The 24021-nt window shown below is 45.1% G+C and overlaps 1 protein-coding gene across 2 annotated transcripts in view; it reads right to left on the bottom strand.

Annotated features, from left to right (window-relative positions):
• Window positions 1-24021, bottom strand: part of ca5a (carbonic anhydrase Va) — a 60563-nt gene that overhangs the window by 14731 nt on the left and 21811 nt on the right. Inside the window, exons 1-4 of one of the 2 annotated variants that reach the window (XM_084316197.1) lie at window positions 22206-22858; window positions 21817-22014; window positions 20001-20119; window positions 13480-13575 (exon numbers count right to left, since the gene is read on the bottom strand). In XM_084316197.1, the coding sequence (XP_084172323.1) occupies window positions 13480-13575; window positions 20001-20119; window positions 21817-22014; window positions 22206-22254 (462 nt within the window). In that variant the 5' untranslated portion in view covers window positions 22255-22858. Of the gene's footprint in view, window positions 1-13479; window positions 13576-20000; window positions 20120-21816; window positions 22015-22205; window positions 22859-24021 lie in introns of those variants that run through there. The other variant, XM_084316196.1, reaches the window with a different exon arrangement.

Here is a 24021-nt window from a genome sequence, read left to right on the forward strand (position 1 = left end):
ACGTTTGTCTTGTTTACATCAGGGTCCCCCATTTTCATTTCATATTGACATTTATGACATAGTTTCAAGTTCAAGTTTCTTTAATAGTTGTCATACAGAAGTACAGAATACTTTCATACAAAATGCTTCTTACTGTTACGCTCCAGAGACTGTGCTAGACAAGATAGTATCAAATAACATAGTGCATGTAATTTAGAAGAAGAAAATGAGGTCACAGTGTTCGGTATAGACATATGTACAATGTTCTGAGTTACCATATAATAATATACAATACTATGCAGTGTACTAATGCAGGGGTTCCCAAACTTTTCAGGCCGGGGCCCAGAAAATAAGGCGTCAGAGAGCCGCGGCCCAATGCACATCGTCTGGCTTTTTTTTTTTTTTTTTTGCCATGTGACCGATTTTTTAAGCCAAATATCACTTCAATCCTATTAAGTTAGTTCAAGTTAGTTATTCATTTATATGTGCTATTTATGAGAGGGCTAACTTGTTGCAAAATAATAATGATAATAATAATAGCCTCATTAAAATACTATTGTTGCTTCGGTTGTTTTCAGTGTTTTATGTGCATAATCTGTTATTTAGTTTGAAATGTTCGTTGAAATAAGTAGATTTTTCGTTTTTGTTTATTTATTAAGTTAATATAAAACCATATAGTCACATTTTAGAATACAATAGAATAGAATTTTAGAATACAACTAGAAACACTGTCCTGGCCTGCTTCTATGTTCAGTGGCCTGACAAAAAAAATTAAAATAAAAAAAATAAAAATAAAAAAATAAAAAAACAATTTTTTTTAATTTTTTTTTAATTTTTTTTAAATCATCTCGCGGCCCACCCGTGGCTGCTCGCGGCCCACCTTTGGGTCGCGACCCCGACTTTGGGAACCACTGTACTAATGTACAGTACTATATAGTGCAAAGCAGAAATGGGATGAGGTACAATTTAGGTACAATTTACAGTAAGGTGTACGAGTTGTAGTGCAATCCTTCATCAATAAATATAAAGTGTGGGGAGTGGGTGCTACAGTGTGTTTGTTTAAAGTGGGTGTGTGCTATAAAGTGTGTGGAGTGGGTGCTACAGTGTGTTTGTTTAAAGTGAGTGTGTGCGTGTGGATGTGTGTGCTATGTGCGTTTGGTGGTTGTTGTTGTGTAGTGTTCATTGTTCGTTTAGCAGCCTGATGGCCTGGGGATAGAAGCTTCTTCTGAGTCTTTCTGTGCTCGCCTTGAGACTCCGGTATCGCTTGCCTGACCGCAGCAGTTCAAAGAGGCAGTTGTTCGGGTGACTGGAGTCTTTAATGATTCTCTTAGCCTTGCCCTTGCAACGCTTGTTGTAAATGTTCTGGAGGGTGGGGAGCCCCCCTCCAATTGTGCGTTCGGCTGAACGTGTCACTCTTTGTAGTCTGCTTCGGTCTTGTGCAGTGCTATTCCCAAACCATACATGACATTTATGGCATAGGGACATATAGGTATTTAGTACTGATACATTTGTGACATACGGTATTCAAATATACAGTACTGTTACTCATAGATCCTGACAGAGTATCATATGATGGGGAGGGGACTGTACATTAGGAGGGGGTGGGTGGGTGGGAGAGAAATATACATACGGCGGGGAGAGAATATATACATGCGGTGGGGAGGAGACTGTCTATTAGGAGGGGGTGGGGGGTTTGGACATTTACGGTGGCCAGTTTCGAATTGCAGCCTCCCGTAGGTGCTCTTTAAGAGCGGTTTTGAATGTGGGTAGGGATTCACATTCCTTTACAGCTTTGGGTAGGGCGTTCCACATTGATGTGGCATAATTGCGAAACGTGTTTAGTCCCTTGTTTGAGCCGAATCTGGGTTTAACATGATTTGTTGAGCTTCCTCTGGTGTTGTGGTCGTAGTATTCACGGACCTTTGGGAAGTATTTTGACATGTACATGGGTACCCTGGTCGTGTAGTGCATCTTGTAGACCAGGCCCATTGCAAGTTGCTGTACCCTGTCGTCTACTCTAAGCCATCCTAGGTTGTCAAAGTGTGCAGGGGTGAGGTGGGTTCTAGGGGTAAGGTCAAGTAGTAGTCTGACTAGTTTGTTTTGTGATGTTTGTAATCTTGTTTTTAGCGCCTTTGAGGTGCTTTGGTACCATGAGGTGCAAGTGTAACCCAGGGTTCAGATTCATAATTATCAAAGGAACATAAATAGTTCCTGTTTATCTGTGAGCTACCACTTCCTGTTTTACCATGAGGTCCCACTTCCTGTATATAGAATGTAAACCAGCGTATGATGTCATGATAGAAGGTTCTGGAACCTTTGTGATGTCATCCTATGATGTCATATAGAACGTTCCGGAACATCTTGGTTTCTTATAAATACAGCTAGCTCTCAAGAAGCCAGCTCTCTTTCTGCCTCGACCTCCGAACCAGCAACATCGACCAGACGGACCGGACTAACCAACCGACTGAAAGCAGCAAGTCTCAACCAGCATCCCGGAGCAGTCCAGACCACCCATCACCAAGTGTGCCCAGCTGGATCGATACCCGATGGCGAGCCAACCCCGGAACATTTGATATACCTCCAGACTAATGGCAGCCTGATGCTCAACTATTGCTCAACTAACAGTCCGGTAGGTTTGAACTGAACGAGACTACAAGGACTTCCAAGGGAGTCGATCCCGTTCATCTTGTGTTATTTTGATATTGTATTTTGTATTTGATTTGATTTAACTTGATATATGGATACAGATATTCTCCTATAAGAATTAGAGGGTAAATGCGACCACTGTATGATGTTATAATAGAACCTTCTAGAACATAGAACCTTCTAGACCGTTTGTGGTGATGTCATAATAGAACCTTCTAGATGGCATCTCGATTATAGCCGAATCACTTCCTGTAAAGAAAAAGAGTTTAAAGGGCCAATTCACCTAATAAGGTATTTGCATTCCCTGATAAACTAATAGAGTTACCGATGATAACCTCAGAGACGTCTGAACGAACCCCAATGTGTTGATCCAATCGACCTAGGCCTTGATATCGACCTAACCCTCCCGCACGGAGAGGTTACTGACCTAATCTAAAAGGGATACTTCAAAGCATAACTTGTACTTTACGTATGTATGTATTATTACTGTTTATCTAGCGCACTTTTAATTAAAACACTGGTTATTGTTATAACTCTGCCTCTGGTCTACTATTCTTTTAATTGTGCATATTACTCCTCGTCGCATTCGAACCTAGAACTGTGCCCGTGGCAAACAGCTGTTACTGTTATTAACACAAGTGCTACATAAATTTGGCGAGCCAGCCAGGAGGAGTATATCACAGTTAACTGGATTATTAGCCTTTAAGGCAGAAGGTTAAATAGCGTGTAGCGATGGAAGTAGTTCAAACTAGCAGCGTGAGACTCACTAATTCAATCATAGTCCGCGGTATAGCCGATATTACCTCTGACACTAAACTGAATGAATACCTGATGGAACGCGGCACCATTCGGAGGACGTTCTTGGTAGCTCCTGACGGCTCAGAGCCCGAATCACGGGTTATTATAGAATACGAAGGCCCGCAAGCAGTTACCAAGTTCCGACTAAACACGCCCCAAGCGGAGTACTTCATTAGAGATTTGGCCAGCGTGTATGACCCTGTAGCCAGTGACGCGGCTACACAGACTTTTCTCACAGAGCTAGCGGGGATAGCGGAAGGGAGGGGCGAAGCCCTGGTGGACGTCCTCACGCGAGAACTCGACGCCATCAGCGCCGCCCTCAACCGCCGCCCCCATCCCGACGAAGGGACCGGGGGGGACGTATTCCGAATGGACCCCCCACCGGGTCCGGGGCCTGCAACACAAGCAAGCCCCTCACCCGGGCCAAGCCGAGCGGAGCCAGTACCCGAGCCCCGCTGGCCCCCAGCAGCAGTGCGCCCGCAAGAGAATGCACAACCTGTTCTGACACAAGCTGAGGTCAACCCCCCTGGGGTGCAAAAGATAATTGTGGAGCACCTAATGAGAAACGAAGACGCAGCCATGCTCAGTCAAGCATCCCTGAGGCTCCGACCCTTCTCTGGGCGAAGCCCTCAGCCCGACAGAGAAGTAGACTACGAGACATGGCGTACCAATGCGGCCCTTCTCCTCAACGACCCAAGAGTGCCTGATGTACTCAAATCCCGGAGACTCCTGGATAGCCTCATGGTACCCGCCAGTGGCATCGTAAGACACCTGGAACCTGACTGTCCTCCAGGGAGGTACCTGGAGAGCCTCGACGCCGCCTTTGGGGCCATTGAAGATGGAGCTGATCTTTATGCAAAGTACCTGAGTACAGTGCAATCCGTTGGAGAGAAATCATCAGTTTACCTTCTGCGACTACAGGAGATCCTGACTACCACCTATAGGAGGGGGGGCGTAGCGGCCACCGCCCTCGATCAGCAACTGCTAAGCCAATACATCAGAGGCTGCAGGGACACCGCCATGCTAACCGATCTGCAGCTAGCACAGAGAAAGAACAACCCACCTACCTTTAGGGATGGGAATTGATAGGATTTTATCGATACGATTCCATTATCGATTCTGCTTATCGATTCGATTCTTTATCGATTCCCTTATCGATACCTGATCAATTTATAATTTAAATAAATAAATTGGAAATGCAACATAACTACATTTAGTCATTTAGCTGACGCTTTTATCCAAAGCAACTTACAAGTTCTGTACGACAAGCCATCAGGAAGGGCACAACTCTATCAGCTGAGCAACAATGTTCATCAAAGTGTTGAGTGCTACAGTGTAGGTTAGTTTATTAGGACAAGTGCATGACAGTACGGTTAGTTAGGGTTAGATATATTTTTTTTTATTCAGATAATGGTTGAAGAAGTGCGTCTTTAGTCGACGGCGAAAGATTGGACGTGATTCGGCTGTCCTAACTGGGGTGGGTAGTTCATTCCACCATTGTGGGGCAAGGACTGAGAATAGGCGACTTCTCTTTGATGACCCTCCCGGAGCTCGGATAGGAGTAGGTCTGAGGCGGCCAGAAGATGCAGAGCGTCGGGGTCTAAGCTGGTTAGAATAACAACATGCAACTTGACATTTCTGATTGTCATTTATTGTTGAGCCCCCATGTCAGAAAAATACAAAAACTGTAAAAAATTAAACATTAACTATAGCCTACACTTAAATAAAATAATGTATTTGAGATTCTCTTAAAATGTATTTATTTTTTTATTCTTAAACTAATTTAATCTATTGAATAACAGGTTGTTATTCCTCTGACTTCTGTCTCTCACTCACACTCTCTCACACACACACACACACACACACACACACACACACACACACACACACACACACACACACACACACACACACACACACACACACACACACACACACACACACACACACACACACACACACACACACACACACACACACACACACACACACACACACACACACACACACACACACACACACACACACACACACACACACACAGAGAGAGAGAGAGAGAGAGAGAGCTCCCTCCCCGGGCCCCTGTCCTTTATGTATTGTCTTGTGTTGCTACACGGACACATTTGTATGTTGCACCACTGTACTTCCTGGCTTACAGACATGTAAACAAGCACCCACGTCTCTCATTATATGTGAACTAAAGAGTACAAGGTTTACACAACAGCCCCCACCTGCTGTTTTATTGTATTTGTACCTGTACTATCCGCTGTCAGCTGTTTATCTCTCTTTGTGAGCTTGATTAAATAGCGTTAGCTCACGTTAGCTCACGTTAGCTCCGCGGCTAATTTTAGCTCACCCTGATCTAAATCAATGGCTGGGTTCTAAAGCATTCAAGTAGTTTTCACTGCACATAGAAGTAGCCAAACAGCGGGAGCATTTCGGGAGCATATTACCAAAACCCAGGCAATTTCGAGCCCTTAAGGAATCAAATAGAGTCTGCCATGGCTACATGCTAACGTAACGTTATTGTGCAACTGTAGGCAGCGATAAGGGAATCGAAAGTCACAGGAGCCACACGGTTCCAGGCATCGGCCAATTAGGAACCGGTTCCCAATGGGAACCGGTTTTCGATTCCCATCCCTACCTACCTTTACCGAATTCCTCCTGTTAATCCGCACCGTAGAAGACCAGCGCTCTTCCAAAGAATACCGCATGAGACAGAGCCTGAACGTTTTGAGGCCAAGGGTATCGAGTAACGCCCAGGGCAGCTGGACCCAAAGGGAAGAGGAATACGCTCCAAAGTCGATTCCGGACACCAGCTCCAACTTCCAACGGTTAGAGGGCCTAATTGCAGACCTACAGACACAGATCCTGGGAATGAGGGACAACCAGAACAGACAAGCTAGGCCAGCTCCCAAGCAAGAAGCCAAGGCATCAGTTAACCCGACGATTAACCGAGGTACTCCCAAGGCCCAAAAGTCAGAGACTCAAAACCCAAAGCCCTACACAAGCCATAGACCCAGACCCTGGTATTGTTTCAGCTGTGGAGAAGATGGACACATGAGACACCAATGCGAGAGCGAGCCGAACCCCTCTCTGGTGGACTTGAAACATAAGTTACTAGCTGAAAAACAGCAGGTCTGGGACCTGAATTTAAACTAAAGACAGTTGCTGCAGAGGGACGAGCAGGAACTGGGGTACGAGAGAGATGTCCCAGACGGCAGTGGCGCGCCTCGGCCACTTATGCCAAAGTGGCGGCCATACCTAAAGGACTGGTTGGAGCTAAATGCACTGCACAAGTAATCCTGGAAGGTAAAGAATGCAGCTGCTTACTCTATACAGGCTCCCAAGTAACAACGATCCCGAATTCCTTCTATCACGAGAACATGTCCCACCTACCCCTTAACTCCTTATACGACCTGCTTGAAGTGGAAGGAGCCAATGGGCAGGAGATCCCCTACCTCGGCTACGTCGAAACTACAATCACGTTTCCACGGAGCATGTTCGGCGTAGACATCGACATCGCCACCCTAGCGCTGATTGTGCCTGATATGAGCGCTTCCCTGTCAACAGTGCTGGTAGGCACTAACGCCCTAGATAGCCTGTACCAGCAGTGCGCAGATACCACATCTAAGAACTACCAATCCCGGCCCTACGGCTACCAGGTAGTCTTGAGAACCCTTGAAGCCAGATATAAACAGTCTGCGGAGTCCAGCCTGGGCGAAGTGAAACTACATAGCAAAGACCCTGAAACTATCGCTCCAGGTCAGACCAAAGTCCTCGAGGGATTAGTGAGTTGCAGAGCAACCAACGCAGGAAGATGGGTGATGATAGAGTCCCCAAGGTCAACGGCCTTGCCAGGGGGAATCCTGGTATCAGATGGCTTAGCAGAGCTACCACGAAAACTGCCACATTGTATACCAGTCCTCCTTAAGAACGAGTCCGACCACGATATCACCCTGTCCCCGAAGGTTGTGATAGCAGAGATACATGCAGTCATGAGTGTCCGGCCGCTCAAGACGCTTGACGCAGAACTATCGACAGACCCTAACCAAACATCAAAGCTCAAGTTTGACTTTGGAGACTCTCCAGTACCTCAAGAGTGGAAAGAGAAGATAACGGAACGGCTGAACTCCATGCAAGAAGTTTTCGCCCACCACGATCTCGACTTCGGATGCACTGACAAGATAAAGCATCACATAAAGCTCAATGACAAGACACCATTCAAACAACGGGCGAGACCTATACACCCTCAAGATATAGAAGCTGTGCGCGCCCACATTCAACAGCTCCTCGACACTGGAGTCATCCGAGAATCTGAATCACCCTTCTCGTCGCCAATTGTAGTCGTCAGGAAGAAGAACGGCGATGTCAGGCTATGCATAGACTACAGGAAACTGAACCTCCAAACAGTAAAGGACTCATACGCCCTGCCCAACCTGGAGGATTCCTTTTCAGCACTGACTGGGTCCAAATGGTTCTCAGTGCTAGATCTCAAATCTGGTTATTACCAGATCGAAATGGAAGAAAAGGACAAGCACAAGACAGCATTTGTCTGCCCGCTGGGATTCTTTGAGTTCAATAGAATGCCTCAAGGAATAACAAATGCGCCAGGCACGTTCCAGCGGCTTATGGAGCGGTGCGTGGGAGAGTTGAACTTGAAGCAAACCCTCGTCTTCCTGGACGATCTGATCGTTTTCTCTTCAACGCTAGAGGAACACGAGGCACGACTCATGCGAGTCCTGAGCCATCTGAAAGAGTATGGGTTAAAGCTATCACCCGAAAAGTGCAAATTCTTCCAGACCTCCGTAAGGTATCTAGGCCACATAGTGTCTGAGAAAGGAGTCGAAACGGACCCAGAAAAGACAACCGCACTCACCACCTGGCCAAAGCCAACCAAGCTGAAAGAACTGAGAGCATTTCTAGGATTCTGCGGGTACTACCGTAAATTCGTCAAAGACTATTCCAAGATAGTGAAACCCCTCAACGCACTTACTGCCGGATACCCTCCAATGAATAAGCATGGAAAAGCTACAGTGACCACCGAGAAGTATTACGACCCTAAAGCTCCCTTCCATGACAGATGGACCCCCGCTTGCCAGACAGCTTTCGACGCTATCATAGAAAAGCTGACAACTACCCCTGTTCTCGGTTTCGCCGACCCCGAAAAGCCCTACATATTGCACACAGATGCAAGCGCACTAGGTCTCGGCGCCGCCCTTTACCAGGAGCAGCAAGGACAGAAGCGTGTCATCGCGTATGCAAGCCGCGGATTGTCAAGATGTGAAACCAGGTATCCTGCCCATAAATTGGAGTTCCTTGCCTTAAAATGGTCGGTAACTGAGAAGTTCCAGGATTACCTCTACGGACGACCATTTCTTGCTGTCACTGATAGCAACCCACTGACGTATGTCCTTACCACGGCTAAGCTTGATGCCGCAAGCTACAGATGGTTATCCGATCTATCTACCTTCGACTTCCAGCTGCAATACAGAGCTGGGAACCAGAATCAAGACGCGGATGGGCTGTCCTGGCGCCCACACAGCAGACCAGCGGATGACGCAAAATCGATAAAAGAGATGGAAAGAATACAACAGTTTGCGAAAAGACACCTCCTGGAACCAGAGCACACAAACATGAGTGAAGACATCATTATAGCCATCTGCGACAGACACTTAGTTCGCGAAGTGATCGACAACGGCTCTACAGAGACACCATCCAGCCGTGCATCGGTGGTATCACTTGCCCTCCACCCAAGTGCAATCCCAGACAGCTTCCAAGGAGAAGATCAGCTGGGTGGCCTACCCGTCGTTCCGCTGATAACTCCTGCCGAAATGAGAGCAAAGCAAAGAGCCGACACCTGTATCAGTCAAGTACTACAGCTAGTGGAGGCAGGGGAGAAACCTCCACCGACACTCAGAAAGGAAATCCCCGAACTTTACCTTCTACTAAGAGAGTGGAATCGGTTAGTATTGGACGGGGTCCTGTACAGGAAGAGGCAAGAAGGCGCACAGACCCACCATCAACTTGTGATGCCGGAAGACCTGAGACCTATGGTCTTAAAAAGCCTTCACGATGACATGGGCCACATGGGCGTGGACCGAACCCTAGACCTCGTCCGAAAGCGATTCTATTGGCCCAAAATGTCAGCTGAAGTAGAGACAAAGATCAGGACCTGCAACCGATGTGTACGGCGTAAGGTTCCACAAGAGAGAGCTGCCCCGTTGGTGAACATCACAGCCACACGACCACTAGAGTTGCTGTGCATGGACTTTCTCAGCCTGGAACCAGACTCCAGTAACACAAAGGACATCTTGGTCATTACGGACCACTTTACGAAATACGCAGTAGCGATCCCTACCGCAAATCAAAAAGCGCGGACAGTCGCTAAATGCCTGTGGGACAACTTCATTGTCCACTATGGTATCCCGGAGAAGCTCCACAGCGACCAAGGTGTGGATTTCCAATCCCGCACAATTAGAGAGCTGTGTGAGCTAGCCGGCATCAAAAAGATACGAACTACCCCGTACCATCCAAGGGGAAATCCAGTAGAACGCTTCAACAGGACCCTGCTTAATATGCTGGGCACCCTGGAGAATCAGAAGAAGAGCCATTGGCGAGACTACGTCAAACCCCTAGTACACGCCTACAACTGTACTAAGAACGACACTACTGGATTCACCCCGTATGAACTGATGTTCGGGCGACAGCCAAGATTGCCTTTGGACATAGCCTTCAACTTACCTGTCAACTACAAGCCAGGCTCACACTCGCAGTACGTCCGCAGTCTGAGATCGCACCTTGAAGCAAGTTACAGAGTAGCTACAGAAAATGCACAGAAGACGGCGGACCGCAACAAAGCCAGATTCGACAAACGAGTTGTTGAGTCTACCCTGCAGGAAGGTGACAGGGTTCTCGTCAAGAACGTCCGCCTCAGAGGAAAGCACAAGCTAGCAGACCGGTGGGAAGCAGATATCTATATTGTAGTGAAACACACTGGAAATGTCCCAGTCTATGTAGTGCGACCTGAAACCAGAGATGGTCCACTACGAACGCTCCACAGAGACCTACTGCTACCTTGCGGCTTCCTTCCTACTACCCCTGTGGAAGATGGACCTACTGTAAAGGACAAAGCTAAGCGACCAAGAACTCGACAGAGCCCAAGAGAAGAAAGCTTGAATGAATCGGAGGGAGAAGACCCAGATGATGACTATCTTGATCTCCCTTATCACTATGACCAGGGAGGTCTAGTGGTGGAAACACGACTCTTTCCAGTGTCCACTGTCGAGCAAGACCCCTCAGACGGAGTCATTATTCCGGAGGGAGCTCCAGATACAGCGGATCGGGAAAATCACTTACCTGACATGGATCCGGAAGAGGACAACCTACCCGACAAGACCTTACCAGTTATGAGTTCAGAGGAGAACAATACTAACATGAATGAACTGGAGACCGAACCCGATGGACCGGGGAATGTCCACAACGATGTGGAAAGAGAAACCGAAAGAGAGGTCATAGATGAACAGCCAAGAAGGTCGACAAGACATAGGGAACCTCCAAAAACCCTGACTTATCACCGACTAGGAAACCCACTAGTGACGATATTCAATATTACAGAGTCTAAGCTCAGTAATCGCAGACTCGTTAGGTGACTCTGACTCCCCAGAACCCCATAGGATTGTGATAATGTAGTCCTGGGATAATATGCACAGGGACGTGCATTAGGATAGAAGGGGAGAATGTAACCCATGGTCCAGATTCATAACTAGCATAGGAACATAAATAGTTAATGTTAGTAGGTAAGAACTTTCTAGAAAGTAAAACATTCTAGGGCCAGACTCCCCAGAACCCCATAGGATTGTGATAATGTAGTCCTGGGATAATATGCACAGGGACGTGCATTAGGATAGAAGGGGAGAATGTAACCCAGGGTTCAGATTCATAATTATCAAAGGAACATAAATAGTTCCTGTTTATCTGTGAGCTACCACTTCCTGTTTTACCATGAGGTCCCACTTCCTGTATATAGAATGTAAACCAGCGTATGATGTCATGATAGAAGGTTCTGGAACCTTTGTGATGTCATCCTATGATGTCATATAGAACGTTCCGGAACATCTTGGTTTCCTATAAATACAGCTAGCTCTCTACAGCAGTAGAGGCACTCCAATGGACAATGTAGTTGATGACGGGGTCCAGTAGAAGAAGAAAAAGAAGGTGAAGAAGGAGAAGAAGGAGAAGAAGAAGAGCCCATAAAAAGAATTGCGGAGGGCAGTAATACGCCTCGATGCGTCTACTCTGCCGGAAATTCAAATAAGAAGAAGAAGAAGAAGCCAGCTCTCGGGCTGAGGGGGCTGCGAGGGACAAGGCTGCGAGGGACAAGGTGGGTCCCGCGGAGGGGGGCTCAGACAGGAAGTAGCAGCAGTAGCTGCACTCCAATGGACAATGTAGGTGATGACGGGGTCCAGTAGAAGAAGAAAAAGAAGGTGAAGAAAGAGAAGAAGGAGAAGAAGAAGAGCCCATAAAAAGAATTGCGGAGGGCAGTAATACGCCTCGATGCGTCTACTCTGCCGGAAATTCAAATAAGAAGAAGAAGAAGAAGCCAGCTCTCTTTCTGCCTCGACCTCCGAACCAGCAACATCGACCAGACGGACCGGACTAACCAACCGACTGAAAGCAGCAAGTCTCAACCAGCATCCCGGAGCAGTCCAGACCACCCATCACCAAGTGTGCCCAGCTGGATCGATACCCGATGGCGAGCCAACCCCGGAACATTTGATATACCTCCAGACTAATGCCAGCCTGATGCTCAACTATTGCTCAACTAACAGTCCGGTAGGTTTGAACTGAACGAGACTACAAGGACTTCCAAGGGAGTCGATCCCGTTCATCTTGTGTTATTTTGATATTGTATTTTGTATTTGAGTTGATTTAACTTGATATATGGATACAGATATTCTCCTATAAGAATTAGAGGGTAAATGCTACCACTGTATGATGTTATAATAGAACCTTCTAGAACATAGAATCTTCTAGACCGTTTGTGGTGATGTCATAATAGAACCTTCTAGATGACATCTCGATTATAGCCGAATCACTTCCTGTAAAGAAAAAGAGTTTAAAGGGCCAATTCACCTAATAAGGTATTTGCATTCCCTGATAAACTAATATAGAGTTACCGATGATAACCTCAGAGACGTCTGAACGAACCCCAATGTGTTGATCCAATCGACCTAGGCCTTGATATCGACCTAACCCTCCCGCACGGAGAGGTTACTGACCTAATCTAAAAGGGATACTTCAAAGCATAACTTGTACTTTACGTATGTATGTATTATTACTGTTTATCTAGCGCGATTTTAATTAAAACACTGGTTATTGTTATAACTCTGCCTCTGGTCTACTATTCTTTTAATTGTGCATATTACTCCTCGTCACATTCGAACCTAGAACTGTGCCCGTGGCAAACAGCTGTTACTGTTATTAACACAAGTGCTACACAAGCATAGTCGTAGTACCCTTGAATGAGTGCTCCTGCCAGAGTCTTCAGGGTATTCTTGTTTACCAGAGAGGAGATCCGGTACAAGAATCTAGTTCGTTGGTTGACTTTTTTTATTACATTGGATGCCATTTTGTCACGTAAACGTATGTATGTTTCCCATGTCAATAAAGCCCCTTTGAATTGAATAGAGAGAGAGAGAGAGAGAGAGAGAGAGAGAGAGAGAGAGAGAGAGAGAGAGAGAGAGAGAGAGAGAGAGAGAGAGAGATTTACTCTTATTTTTTATGATCTCTTTTTACTACACAGTTCTGTATATCTGTATGTCTTGTATGTCATAAATGTCCTGATGAATTGAAAATGGGGGACGCCGATGTAAACAAGACGAAAGTATTTTTCTGGTCTGCATCCTCTTAGCAGATTCAAGGTTTCAAGAGGTTTATTTGTCACATACATCCCAGGGCATACAGTGAAAGCAGTTGTTTATATTGAGCCGTACTGTAGTATTGTACCCATTCTGCAATCTTGTTAATACAGTTTTCAATCAATCAATCAATTACCTTTAGGAAGACTCCAATAACAGCCAGGCCATTCTCCTCCATGACTGCCTCCTCAAACAGACTGTACTTGTCTGAGTTCCAGTGGACCAGGTGGAGCTGAGAACACACAGATAATTAATTAGTGTATGTGTGTGTGTGCGTGTGCGTGTGGTACAGAGTGAAGACCATCTGGAGCTAAAAACACAGCACATGGTTGTGAGACAGTGTAGTGGTTAAGATCCCCGCCTCTGCAACGGCATGTAGCCCTGCTGGTCTGAGATCAGAGTCAGCTGGACTGTAACCCCCGGCCTCTGCAACGGCATGTAGCCCTGCTGGTCTGAGATCAGAGTCAACTGGACTGTAACCCCCGGCCTCTGCAACCGCATGTAGCCCTGCTGGTCTGAGATCAGAGTCAGCTGGACTGTAACCCCCGGCCTCTGCAACCGCATGTAGCCCTGCTGGTCTGAGATCAGAGTCAACTGGACTGTAACTCGAGGCTTGCCTTCTCCACACACGGCACCTGGCTGGAGAGTGTTGAGTAATGAGAACCATGACGTGGGCACATTCCCACCTCAACAATGGCTTGGCAACACACACACACAGACACAGACACACGCACATGCACATGTTACCTAAGTGTGCTGAAGTGAATGGGACAACATGGAAATAGGTCTGCCATGGTAAAACACAAGGTGAGTTGGAGGTAACAGACAGTAACAAGTCTATCAATCTGACTGACAGGCTTATGACCCTCACCACCCCAACAACAGCCTGTTCAAGCTGCTGCGGTCAGGCAAACGCCTGCGCACACCAGCAACTGGGACAGAGAGACTTCGGCTCAGCTTCTTCCCCCAGGCCATCAGAGCCTTGAACACTGAACTCTCCACACACAAGCACACATGAGCACACACACAACACACACACTGTATACGCTCACACACTAACAGTCACTTTAGCATGAACACACACACACACACACACACACCCACACACACACACACACACACTCAACGGTCACTTTAAAAAATTTAAAAAGAACGGGAGTGGTTCTTGTATAGTAAATAGATGGAGATAGCAAGTTAGCATAAGGACACACAGTATAACTGTAGATTGTATAGCATTGTATAGTAGTGTACATAAGACCCAGTGCCTCGGCCGTAGCTAACACTGTATTGCACTATCGCAGGACCTTAGCATGTCTTACCATGCTTTTTGTAAACTTTATGTACATTATACCGGTTATGTCTTTACTCTTATTACTTGTATTATTGCACAAATGTCTTATTCTCATTCCTATTCTTATTACTTGTATTATTGCACAATCGCTGCGGGCATGACCCCCCCCCGCATTTCACTGTATGCTTGTATGCCGTGACAAATAAAACTCTTGACTTGACTTTACTTATGCATAGAATTGCCTGTCCCCACGTGAACTAACACTTCACGTGGGAACAGGACGTGAGACTCAAATGTTGTCATGTTCATTGTTCAACACAACCGCGGATTTTGATGCAAAAAAGCATCAACTTTCTGTATCTCGTGGACTGTAGCAATGTTTATTTCCATCACAATATTATCTATGTTCTATGTTGTTGTATGTATCCATCCATGACCCATAGATAACAGCCAGGCAGTAACATAGTTCACCTGCCTTGTGCCTCTAGTGTAGTGGTAGTTCAGACTGTCTGTGTGTTGTGTGTGTAGTGTAGTGGTAGTTCAGACTGTCTGTGTGTAGTGTGGTGTAGTGGTAGTTCAGGATGTCTGTGTGTAGTCTCTAGTGTAGTGGTTATTCTGGATGTCTGTGTGTAGTGTAGTGGTAGTTCAGGATGTCTGTGTGTAGTAGGGCTACACGATTAACTCTTTTCCCGCCAAACCCGAGAAAAGTCGAGTTTCGTCGCCAACCGCTGAGCGCCAAACCCGACTTTTCTCGGGTTTTGACCCTTTGATCTTTTCCCTTTGATCCCCGTTCTAAACACTCGGCCGGAGCTCCCTGGGTCTCCTTGGCACAGCTGCCTACGTTGGAATTGCAATGACGAGCGATCACTCAGAGATGTTATCGCCTCAAACCTATCGCTTCCCGTATACACAAGTAATCGCGATCACGATGGGATCACTGGGATTATTCTTTTTGGAGTACCTTCTGGCTAAGGTAAGTTCTATTCTATGTCTATTTTACCGAACCTAAAACATGTTTTTGTATCGATCGCAGTGTCGTATTTTACCGGACCTAAAACATGCTTTTGGTAACGATCGCAGTTTCAAGTTAAAACGATTTTGTGAAGACACATATGTATATGGTATATATACCTTTGATTTGGAAGTATTTGGGGTTTCAGGCGAGCAACCCGAACGATTTGGGCATAATGCATATACCGCGTCATATCTCGCTATCTATGAAAAAAGACTATTATTCTGGAAAGGGGCGATGTTTAGCATGGAATAGCGCACAAACTACAGTATGTAGAAATTAACTGGTTAATCAGTCTTGGACAATAAACAATGCCTGTGTCAAATGAGCCATACTAAGGGGGCGGTCAGGTGGCGTAGCGGAGATTGCGTTCGTCACCAACGCCGGAGATGCTGGATTTGCATGTTCGAATCCAGCTCCCGGCGTTGTCACCAGCTTGGCTGGCCGTTCACACTAATACAATTGGCAGTATTAGAGGGTGGGAAAGCTGGCGGGTGGGTCCTGGGCGTTGTGGACAGCGACCCCTACAGTTCGGTCGGGGCGCCTGCTCAGCGAGGGTAGGATCTGGAGAGAGGTAGTGCGGCCTCCCACACGTTACACTCTCCCAGTGAGAATCTGCGCGGCCAGGCTGGCTGCCGGCTGGCTGCACATGCGTCGGAGGAAAGCATGTGACAGTCTCCGGTCTTTCGGACCAACAGTAGGGGAAAGTGCGCAACAACCAGGAAGGGTGGGATGGGAGAAAAATCGGAAAAAGAAGGAGGGGGAAAAAGATAATACAAAAAATATATAAAAATGAGCCATACTATTGTCTCCATAGCTATAATACAGAACACACGATGGGTCCGCAAACATCGCTAAAATGGTCAATAACGCTGGCGCCATTGAGTAAAGATGGGAAAAGAGCGTAGCGGTCAATGAGTTAATAGAAAAAAAAATCTCAATCTCGATTCATAGACCTATGCGATCTCATTTCTAAATGACGATCTTTTACATTTTTCTTTTACTTAAAACATTTTTTTTTTCTTTTTTTTTACTTTACTTTTTTAAATGATGACGAAAAATAAGAATCATGTGAGAGAATCGTGATCTCAATTCTTGGAAAGAAAAATCGTGATTCCCATTTTAGCAAGAATCGTGCAGCCCTAGTGTATAGTCTCTAGTGTAGTGGTAGTTCAGGATGTTTGTGTGTAGTCTATTAGTGGTAGTTCAGACTGTCTTTGTGTAGTCTATAGTGTAGTGGTAGTTCAGACTGTCTGTGTGTAGTCTATAGCAGTGTTTCTCAACTGGTGGGTCGCAGGGCCATTTTGAGTGGGTCGCGGATGTGTGTGTAATTTCTTTTATTTCTTTTAAATATTTTTTTTGCACTACCTATCTTTGTGAAAGTGGCTTCTTAGCTCTGGTCCAGCTGAGACAAAGCAGAGAAACAGATTGGACATTGAGCATGACCTCAGAGTTGCTTTGTCATCACCCCAGACTTTGAGACTCTTGTCCAGGGGCGTCGTTTTGGTATGGCAAAGTATGGCACTCGCCATACCTTGGCAAATTAATATTTTTTTTTAAATTCAAAAGATTTATTAAAAATAAAAAGAATTTGAATGTTGATTTAGAATTCAAATGTCAACATTATGAACGAAGCTTCGAACTATTCGGTACAGCCCTAGCATGTTTTGATACAGTCAATTATCTCACTTTTACTAGATGACTTTTAATAGGTGCAAAGGTTTTTACTATAGGTCAAATATGCTGCCAGGGAAAAAAGGGAAAATGGACATACAAACGTTTTTTAGTCAAAGGGCAGCAGATACAAGTGATACATGGACACAGGTACGGTCTTACAATGGCTTAGTGATTATAACAGTGCAGTTCAGCATTCAGTAACCCATACTTTTTGTGAAACTTGTTTTTGATACTACATTCTGTTGAACACACCTCAAAACCGTACCTAAAGGAAAATTGGCTCAATTGCAATACAAATAACATAGACAGTTATGATATTACATTCTGCTCAGCATAATTTGTATGCAAAATGTTGGGTCCCGAGGCTAGACCAGTTGAGAACCACTGGTCTATAGTGTAGTGGTAGTTCAGACTGTCTGTGTGTAGTCTATAGTGTAGTGGTAGTTCAGACTGTCTGTGTGTAGTCTATAGTGTAGTGGTAGTTCAGACTGTCTGTGTAGTCTATAGTGTAGTGGTAGTTCAGACTGTCTGTGTGTAGTCTATAGTGTAGTGGTAGTTCAGACTGTCTGTGTGTAGTCTATAGTGTAGTGGTAGTTCAGACTGTCTGTGTGTAGTCTATAGTGTAGTGGTAGTTCAGACTGTCTGTGTGTAGTCTCTAGTGTAGTGGTAGTTAACTGCTGAGGAGCTGAGTGTGACCTTGCCATCCTATACGTTATGTAATTTGAGAAGTGGGTGTGACTGTGTATGTGTGCAGAGCAAGAGGTGGGTATATGATTACACTGAACGCTCTTGACAAAACTATGACATAACCTACAAAAACAACATATACATTAATCTGCTAATGTAGAAAATGAAAACATGTCTCCATTCCTATTGGGCAACCCATTTGTTTAGATTCTGGATTACGGACCGGGCCATTAATGCATGACTTCCTCCATGCTCACTCAGTCTTGCTCCGTTTGTCTGTGCTATTTGCCCTCTCTGGTGTCATGAATTACACAACACAGGTCTGACCAGTCTAGTTCACACACACACACACACAACACAACACAACACACACACACACACTGCGATGGGTCTGTTGCACACATGACTGTTACACGTGACTGCATCGCCTCAGGAGTCAGTACCAAACATGCTTTATTGATCCAGCGACAGGTGTGTCTGTGTTTTATTCAGAGTAAAGGTTGCCAGGACTCTGCTGTTGCCGTTTATGACGCGTGGACACTGCCATTGTACATGTTATTGTTCTCAATATCCCCAATTCACTTTGCTACAATTTAATTGTATCTAAAAAAAGAAAAAAAAAATGTGTTGGGGAGCTTTTGCAAGCTACCAATTACTACTTCACACTGGAAGGAGTTGAACTACACCAAAGCTACCCTCAAGGGAAATATAGTTTGGTTAACTGAAGTTACTTGGAATAAAAAGGAGTTAAAACTACTTTATAATTAAACCATGAACCAACAGCAATTAACCACATCTGTGTTCGTCACAGAAAGAGAAACTTGAAAAACTGGATTTTGTGCAGATGTTAATTCAAAACATATTTATGTTGACGTTTTAGAATGTTTAACTTTATAGAAATTATTAAATCTAGTTTAGCACATTCTATATTACTCGTTGAATGCAGTAGGTAGGCCTAGCTGACGTTACAAATGTCTGAAACATGTTTTTATTGCAGTGTATCGAGAAAATAAATAGACTTTATTTTTTTATATTTAGCAGGGGACATAATTTGCAGTTGAAAAAAGGTAATAAATCACAATATAGTGATATTATAATATCATATTATTTAGGGATGTCCGATATTATCGGCCTACCGATATTATCGGCCGATATCGGCATTAAAATGTGATATCGGAAAATATCGGTCTCGGTTTTTTACATTTCTATAACCTTTATTTACCCAGGCAAGCAAGAAAGAACAAATTCTGATTTTTTTTAGGGGGGGAACCCTGCATATATCAGTATCGGAAATTAAGAGTTGGACAATATCGATATATCGGTATCGGTAAAAAAGCCAATATCGAGCATCCCTAGTATTATTACAATATTGTGACTCTCGTATGGTGATAACATCGCGGGGCCTCTGTTGATTCCCACCCCGACTTGAAAGCGGGTGATATTTGGAGTCAGTAAAGCCAGAAGGAGGAGCCACTACAGTTGGGGTTCCTGTCCATAGCTTAGGAAACACTACTGTAGCACGTCAAAGTACAGTAATGTGGTATTACACTAATGTAGTTTGATTAATTGATTGATTGATTGATTGAAAACTTTATTAACAGATTGCAGAATGGGTACAATATACAGTACGGCTCAATACACACAATTGTTAAGGGGATGCAGACCAGAGAAAGACTTTCGTCTTGTTTACATCAGGGTCCCCCATTTTCAATTCATCATAACATTTATGACATACACAACGACATGCAGTACTGTTACATCCAGACATTTATGACATACAAGATATACAAATATACGGTACTGTTTAAGAGACAAGAGTTTCTAAAAGAGAATATATACATTTGAGGGTGGAGGAAACTGTACATTAGAGGGGGTTGGGTGGGTGGGGGTTTGGACATTTACCGGGGCCAGTTTCGAATTGCAGCCTCCTCCTGTAGGTGCTCTTTGAGAGCGGTTTACACTAATGTAGTGTATTACAATATCATCATACCTCGGCGGGGAACAGCCTCCGGTCCACGGTGTGCTCAGAGCCCCAGGCGTTGGACTCGCCCCAGTGGAAGTGGAACTGACACAGGCGGAACTGGTCTTCCAGGGGGCCCCCTTTTAGCGCTACACCAGGAAGACAGGAAGTGGGAACATTTCAAAAGGAGTTCAGTCAGAGACCTTTTAAGGGAGACCAACAAGGAAGTCCTTCTCACTTCCTGTAACGCGTCACGTGAGTTATGCAAGGTGTCGACAGGTTACCCCCCCCCCCCCACACACACACACACACACACACCAGAGGAAACTAGAGCGGGCACAGGCTCCATTCACCCCAATGAAAAATGTAGAGGAATATGCTTATCACTTGATAACATCACAAATTCAAGTCTTGATGCTAGGATTTCCAACTGAAGGAGACAGTTGTCTTATGTTTATAGATATTGACTCAACAATACAATGTAGATTCTGTTTTAGGGTGGATTTTCACTTTAAAAGAGGAAGGCGCAATACTTATGCCCTCGTTCTAATTCTACTAAATATACTTGTGTGCTTCACACACAAACACACACACACACACACACACTTTTCCTCTGACATCCAAACAAGGTTCAAGGCTCAATCACTTTGTATTGTAACGTTACAGTTGCTAGTTACATCAGCTGCTTTACATTGATGATGGTGTAGCTATTGACCATGAGAGTTAAACAATGATAAACAGGAAGTCTGCTGAGGAACAGTTTGTAGTAACACTAAACTAACAACAATCAATCGAGATCCTTCAAACATCTATAAACCACTGGCTTTATATAGCAGCAATAAACAGTTTCCTTTGAAGATTATCAACGCTCAATAAAAAAGTAGCTGAGCGCGGGTTGTTTATGTATTAAAGAGTCGAGTGTTTTATCAGACTGTAACAGGCAGTGGGTTCTGGGGAGCTCTGCGTCTTATTGTAGCACAACAGTTAGGCCTACATTAGGTAATAACTGTAGGCCTATAGCTTGGGATCTGACGAGGCACGCGAGTCACATGACCGTGGCCACGTCCACATGGCAGCAGGCGGACTGGAGACGAGTCACAGCTCTGTGGATTCTCCGCTACAGCGCAGAGATTAGCGGAGTCATAAAGTCAAAGGGAATTCCCAGGGTTCCTGCGGGTTTTCAACAAGTTAAAGAGTTATTAAGACTTTTTAAAACCACTTGAATAGAATTGAATAGCTATTCTAGGGCCAAAAAATATAAAGGAAAATGACTATGAAAGAAGTAAGGGGGGGGGGGGGCTGATTACTATTACCATACAGCTTACATGGCAGCCCGGACATTTCCCCAAACACATTTAAACGTGATACATTTTAAGACCCGTCTAAAATGCAGATTATTAACTTTTTAAGACCCTGCACAAATGGAAACAAGAGATTTTAGAGAAAATGTGAGTGACTACTATTAAGTTGTCCACAGTCTCCTTTGTTAAAATGTAAGGGAGTGACTCTCTGTCCATAGCGTTCTATTGATTGACATGGAACTTTGGGGAAATACAGTGTGAAATGAAAAGGCAATGAAATAAGGTGTAAAAACGCATAATACAACATTTCATGTCTCCATACGGAAAATGATGACATGCCACTCGTCAGCGGAAAATATTAATATAGCCTACGTCCATCTTGCCAACTGCCTGGAATAACAATTATTTCCTTGCCAATTACACTTCTTGTGAAATGTGAACAAATTGCCCACTGTACGTTTCCTTCTACATGTAAATGCTTAATTGCAATGCTACTGATTTTAAAGTAACCATGCAGTGATTCTTCTTTTCCCCCTGTGACTTACTGGACTTGTCTGTGGTGTCATCGTACTCCACCAGGAAGGAGTAACCGTTGTTCCAGATCTGTTGGCAGGTCCGAGGGTCGTACACGGGCGTCAACGGCTTCAGCTGCGGGTCAAAGACACTTTTACGGACCGCGATGTCGATGGGAGACTGGCGGTCACCGCCTGGTATCGCCAGGGGCTCCTGCCACATGGGATGCACTGGAGGAGAGGAGAGGAGAGGAGAGGAGAGGAGAGGAGAGGAGAGGAGAGGAGAGGAGAGGAGAGGAGAGGAGAGGAGAGGAGGAGAGGATAAAAATGTAAACAGCTTACCGACAGCTGGTCAGAGTAGCAGTTGTTCAGCTCAAACCAAAGAAAAACGATCAAAAGAAAGACTAAATGCTCACACATACTTTTCATGTTGTGCTCTGCCGCTGCCTGCATCTTTATCAAACAGTCCATTTGGGAGAAGGGAAGAGTAACGGCGCCTAACGGAAAAACCCACACGTCTAAAAGCCTCACTCTAGCAGCAGCCGAGTCCACAGCCAGTCGTACGCTTGGAGGAAATGAATGGAAAGAAAATGAGTGAGGAGACTTCCTTCTTCTACTACTCTTTTTTTTCCTTCCAAAAAGGAAATTGCTAAATAAGAACGACGTGGTGGGGTTGGCAGTACCGAAACTGACACGCGGAATGTCCTGGCACGTGCCCAGCTGCCCGTTCCACAGCAGGAGTGGGATCCCACCTCGATACGGCCGGCCCGGGCCAGCGGAGCCGTCACCACAGACTCTTTCCTCTTTAGAAGGCAGCCACGGAGCAAAGCATATTTAGCTCAGTATGCTTGTGAAGACACACAAAGTTAACACTCCATTCACAAAAGGCGCAGTCTACTGCTATTGCTTTCCGTCCTCCATTCATCCAAGACAAGAGGCTGTGACTTTGTCGGGAGAGAAGCTGAACAGGTCCGACCAGGTGACCCTCTTCGGATTTCACAGAGCTCTCTCCACAGGGAATTGGCTGCCTGGCTCCGTGTTTTGGTGCAGATATAGGATAACAGCTTAGAAAGCCACTTACACTCGCTCACTATGCAATTGTTACGCTGTTATGTCTGCCTACGACTAACACAGCGTCAACACCACTGACTCAGATCTGTGTGAGATAATTGAGATCTTTAGTAAGGGGTGTGACCTAGTTAAGAGGAAAACTATATATATAGGATGCAGCGTCGTGATGCGTCGATTTGAAGGTGGAAATTCAACTGAATTGATCTGTAGAATTGATAATAGTAATCTAAGTGAATGACTATCAATTTAATTAAAAAACATAATCTTGAGAACTACCGGTAATAGGTTTGAATATTCAGTCCCATTGCATTTGTATAGCCTACTTTTCACACTAACATTGATAACATCAGTGAAACATGTTATGCCCCATTTTAGTGGACCATAAATAGGTGGATAAATTATTATAAACTGAAATAAATGTGTCATATCTAATATTTGGTTGCAAATCCTTTACCAATCAATGTCTGCCCCAAGTCTGCAACCCTCAACGCCAGTTACGATGATAGTCGGGTTAACTCGCCACCGCTTGAGCGCCAATCACGAGTATACTCGGGTTTTAAAGTTAGTTATTTTATTAGCGATATCCATTCATTTTCATCGATCGCAAAAGGGCAAATGCCGCCGGCTATCGTCTCCCGGATGGTATTGCACATCATTGGATTGGCTGGGCATGTGCATAAAAAAAATATTCCGGTCCGGGTTTTGCTTCTCGGGCATGCAGTATCGTTGTACCACGTTGACTGGGGGGACTGGGAGCAGCGTGGATTATGTGTTTTGGACTATAACATTGGATCAATGGATGCGATCAATATTTGGAATGGCGATCAGGAATTGGATTAATCTTTTTGCAGAACATCTGATGTGAGGTAAGGACTCTATGTTACCAGTCTTGGGTTAATCCAGTGCTTCTCAAACTTTTTCTGTCAGGCCCCCCTTTGGCGGACCAAAATATTTTGCCCCCCCCCCACCCCCCCCCCCCCCAAAATAGTCATGAAATGGGCCATGTTTAAATTTATTGAAATAACACTCCCACCTACCTCCGGTCAATGGACTCTAACTACACACCCTCAAGACCCCTACGCTCTGCATCTTCTGGCCGCCTCAGACCTACTCCTATCCAAGCTCCGAGAGGGTCATCAAAGAGAAGTCGCCTATTCACAGTCCTTG

This window comes from Notolepis coatsorum, assembly GCF_963971535.1.
Source record: "Notolepis coatsorum genome assembly, chromosome: 6".
Taxonomy (NCBI): Eukaryota; Metazoa; Chordata; class Actinopteri; order Aulopiformes; family Paralepididae; genus Notolepis; species Notolepis coatsorum.